Source organism: Papaver somniferum, chromosome 2, assembly GCF_003573695.1.
Source record: "Papaver somniferum cultivar HN1 chromosome 2, ASM357369v1, whole genome shotgun sequence".
NCBI classification, from domain to species: Eukaryota; Viridiplantae; Streptophyta; class Magnoliopsida; order Ranunculales; family Papaveraceae; genus Papaver; species Papaver somniferum.
The window spans coordinates 34,335,091-34,338,227 of NC_039359.1; the positions used below are offsets into that span (position 1 = coordinate 34,335,091).

Sequence of the window (3,137 nt, forward strand, 5' to 3'; positions counted from 1 at the left end):
TCTTATAGCTTAAGAACTTATACATTGTATGAAGAGGAAGAAAACTAAGAAAGGATATATAGCTCTCAAACTGGACATGAGTAAAGCTTTCGATCAAGTTGAATGGAGCTTTCTCAATAATGTTATGATGAAGTTGGGCTTCAACAGAAAATGATGTCATCTTGTTCATGAATGCATCAGTACAACAACACTTCAAATCCTTTTAAATGTCTCACCATGCAAACCATTCAGACCAACTAGAGGAATTATTCAAGGTGATCCCCTATCATCTTATTTATTTCTTCTCACGATGGAAGTCCTTAACAGATCTTTGTCTCAAGCTGAAAATGCTAAGAAGCTCCAGGGTATAAAAATCTCAAGAAATGCACCAAAAGTGACATATCTACTATTCGCAGATGACTTGCTGTTCGCAAAGGCTGACGTTCAAAATGTAAACACATTGCTGGATGTAGTTAAAAAATTTAGTGAGATATCGGGACAACATATCAACTTTCAAAAGTCTGTTGTGTTCTTCTCGAAGCATATTCACCCACGAAATTGCAGGATTTTGTTAAGAAGATTGAAAATGAAGAAGGTGTTATTAGAAGAAAAATTCCTTGGAATTCATTTATTCTTAAATAAAAAGAAAACAAATTCATTCTCAGGGTTGGTGGAAACAATGAAAGTAAGATTATCTAAGTGGAATAGGAAGTTCATAAACCAAGTAGGTACGTTTTTCATGGTTAGAAGTGTTCTTAGTACTATGCCGTCTCATCACATGAGTGTATTCAAGTTACCAGAAACCACTATAAAGGAAATGGATAAAGTCCAAAGGTTTTTCTGGTGGAGAAAAGAAGATGGTAAGGGTTTCTACTTTATTTATTGGACATCAGTTGGGAAGCATAAAGCACACGGAGGTATGGGTTTTCGAGATCTATCAGTTTTCAACAAAGCATTACTTACCAAAACAGCCTGGAGGTTATGTAATGAGAAGAACCAGCTCTGGTTGAATGCTATGAAGAAACACTACTTTGCAGATACTAATGCACTACATGCAAAAAAGAAGAAAAATTCGTCTTGGGCTTGGCAGAGTGTCTACAATATGATGGGATTTTTTAAAGAATTTAGCCTATGGGTAATTGGAAATGGAAACAAAGTTTTAATCTGGGAGGATGTCGCTGCCATACACAAACAAACCACCAACATCAGTGGTTTCACCAGAGGAAGCAAACAACTACAGGTTCGTGTCAGAGTTAATTGATCAACAATCTAAGGCATGGAATGTTCAGTTAATCCAGCGCCTTTTCAGTCAAGCAGATGCCAATATAATTCTTAATATACGCATTCCTTGGAGATGTGAAGATAGGTTAGTCTGGACCTTAACAAGAGATGGACAATTCTCTATCAAGTCCGCATATTGAAAGCTTATGGACATCAAAAATAATGGTGTTGTTACTTATAATGCAGACACAACAAGATTCTGGAAGCATTTGTGGAGTATTGACACATTGCTAAGAGTGAAACATTTTCTCTGGAAATGCCTAACTGAAATTATCCCTTCCAATGAAAGAATGGCTAGAGTTATGAACTGTAGGGGAAGCGTCTTCAGTATATGCAATCAAGGAATAGAAACAACAAGGCACATACTTATGGAATGCAGCTTCTCTAGAGATGTATGGCTTACAACTCCAGGTGGCCTTCACAACAACCAAAGAAATGAAGGCGATGTTGCAGATTGGATCAGAAGTTGGTTCATGGATATTATGAATGATCTTGTATATGACTGGATAGTTAGAATGGCAAATACGGCTTGGGAAATTTGGAAGGATCGATGCAATCATACTTTCCAAGACATACAACCTAATGAAGTTGGAGTAGTAAAGTGTGCTTAGCTGTTGAATTTGGGGACAAGTAAAGCCATGAGATTAAAACACAAGAAATTAGTTCAAACTCAACAAAAAACCAGAACCTCACTGTCTTGGAACCCACCTACTGCTCCCTTTACTTCAATTTATTGTGATGCATCTTATAAGAAACTGCATAATATTCACCATACAGGTATATGACTAATTTTACATAATTTTCCAGGTTCCTTTGAACGTGGGAGATGTGCCTATGCAAATCAATATGTGAATGCAGAACAAGCAGAATGTGGAGGTCTTTTACTGGCTATGGAACAAGAAATAGGAATACAACAGGCGTTCTCTGAGCTCGATGTGCAAGCTGTAGTTGAAGCATTCAATCGAGATCACCATAAAGTCACTTGGGAGAACCAATCACTTATCATAGATATCAAGTCCTTGTTATGCAGACATCCATTATGGTCCTGCAAGTCTATTAGTAGAGATTGTAATAAGCCAGCCGATAAGTTGGCTAGGCATCCGAGAGTTTTTAAAAATTCTATTACTTGGTTGATAAGTCCTCCTAACTTCATTGCTTCTGCACAGGAAGATGACAAAAACTTTGTATCTCAATTCAGTTAGTAACACATTCTTCTTTGCATCAAAAAAAAATGGACAAATCTATTCATCCTCATAGAGAGGCCAAGCGAATTCGCCGTATTAAAACCAATCAAAGGGCAATAGTAGGTGTATATCGCTACAATTAAGCTATAACTAAGAAAAAACACCAACCGTAGTGCTTGGTCTAAGTAATTTTCACTGATACCTTTTGTTAGGACTGTAGATATTCGAGGAGGTATGGCTGACTGTTTGAAAACAAAAGAACAGTTTCATTCTTCAAGATCTCAATTGACTTCTCAGCAATGAGAGTTGCCTTAAGAATTTTTTGGATGACTTTGAGCACTTATTCCTTTTTTTGTTTTGACAAAACATGAGTTCGAAACTAGGATTGTCCTCCACTTTTAATAGTTTCACTTCCTTACACATTTATGTGTCTTTAGATTCATATGATGTCAAATTTAAGTTCTAATTGTCCTTTCACATCATCTTGAATTGGAGACTAGTTCTTATAGTTTTACTTGATTTAAGTAAATATTGCCCAACGATTTGGCAATTTTGCGCCCAACCATTTAGAAAGATTGCTAAAGTCGCTGGATCACCAGCAGGTCTCTCCATACGATGGATTTGATTTCTCTGCGCTAAAGGTTGGGCGCAACATTATGATTCCTCTACTCCAAATGGTTGAGCAGAGAACTT

At 36.9% G+C, this 3,137-nt stretch overlaps 1 protein-coding gene across 1 annotated transcript; it reads left to right on the plus strand.

The window, feature by feature from the left end:
- Nucleotides 1-289: 289 nt before the first annotated feature.
- LOC113350837 lies at nt 290-2,462 on the plus strand. The gene is made up of 3 exons (XM_026594946.1): nt 290-1,219; nt 1,672-1,729; nt 2,068-2,462. The coding sequence occupies exons 1-3, from the start codon at nt 290-292 to the stop codon at nt 2,460-2,462; spliced, it is 1,383 nt and encodes a 460-aa protein (XP_026450731.1).
- The last annotated feature ends 675 nt before the right edge of the window (nt 2,463-3,137 follow it).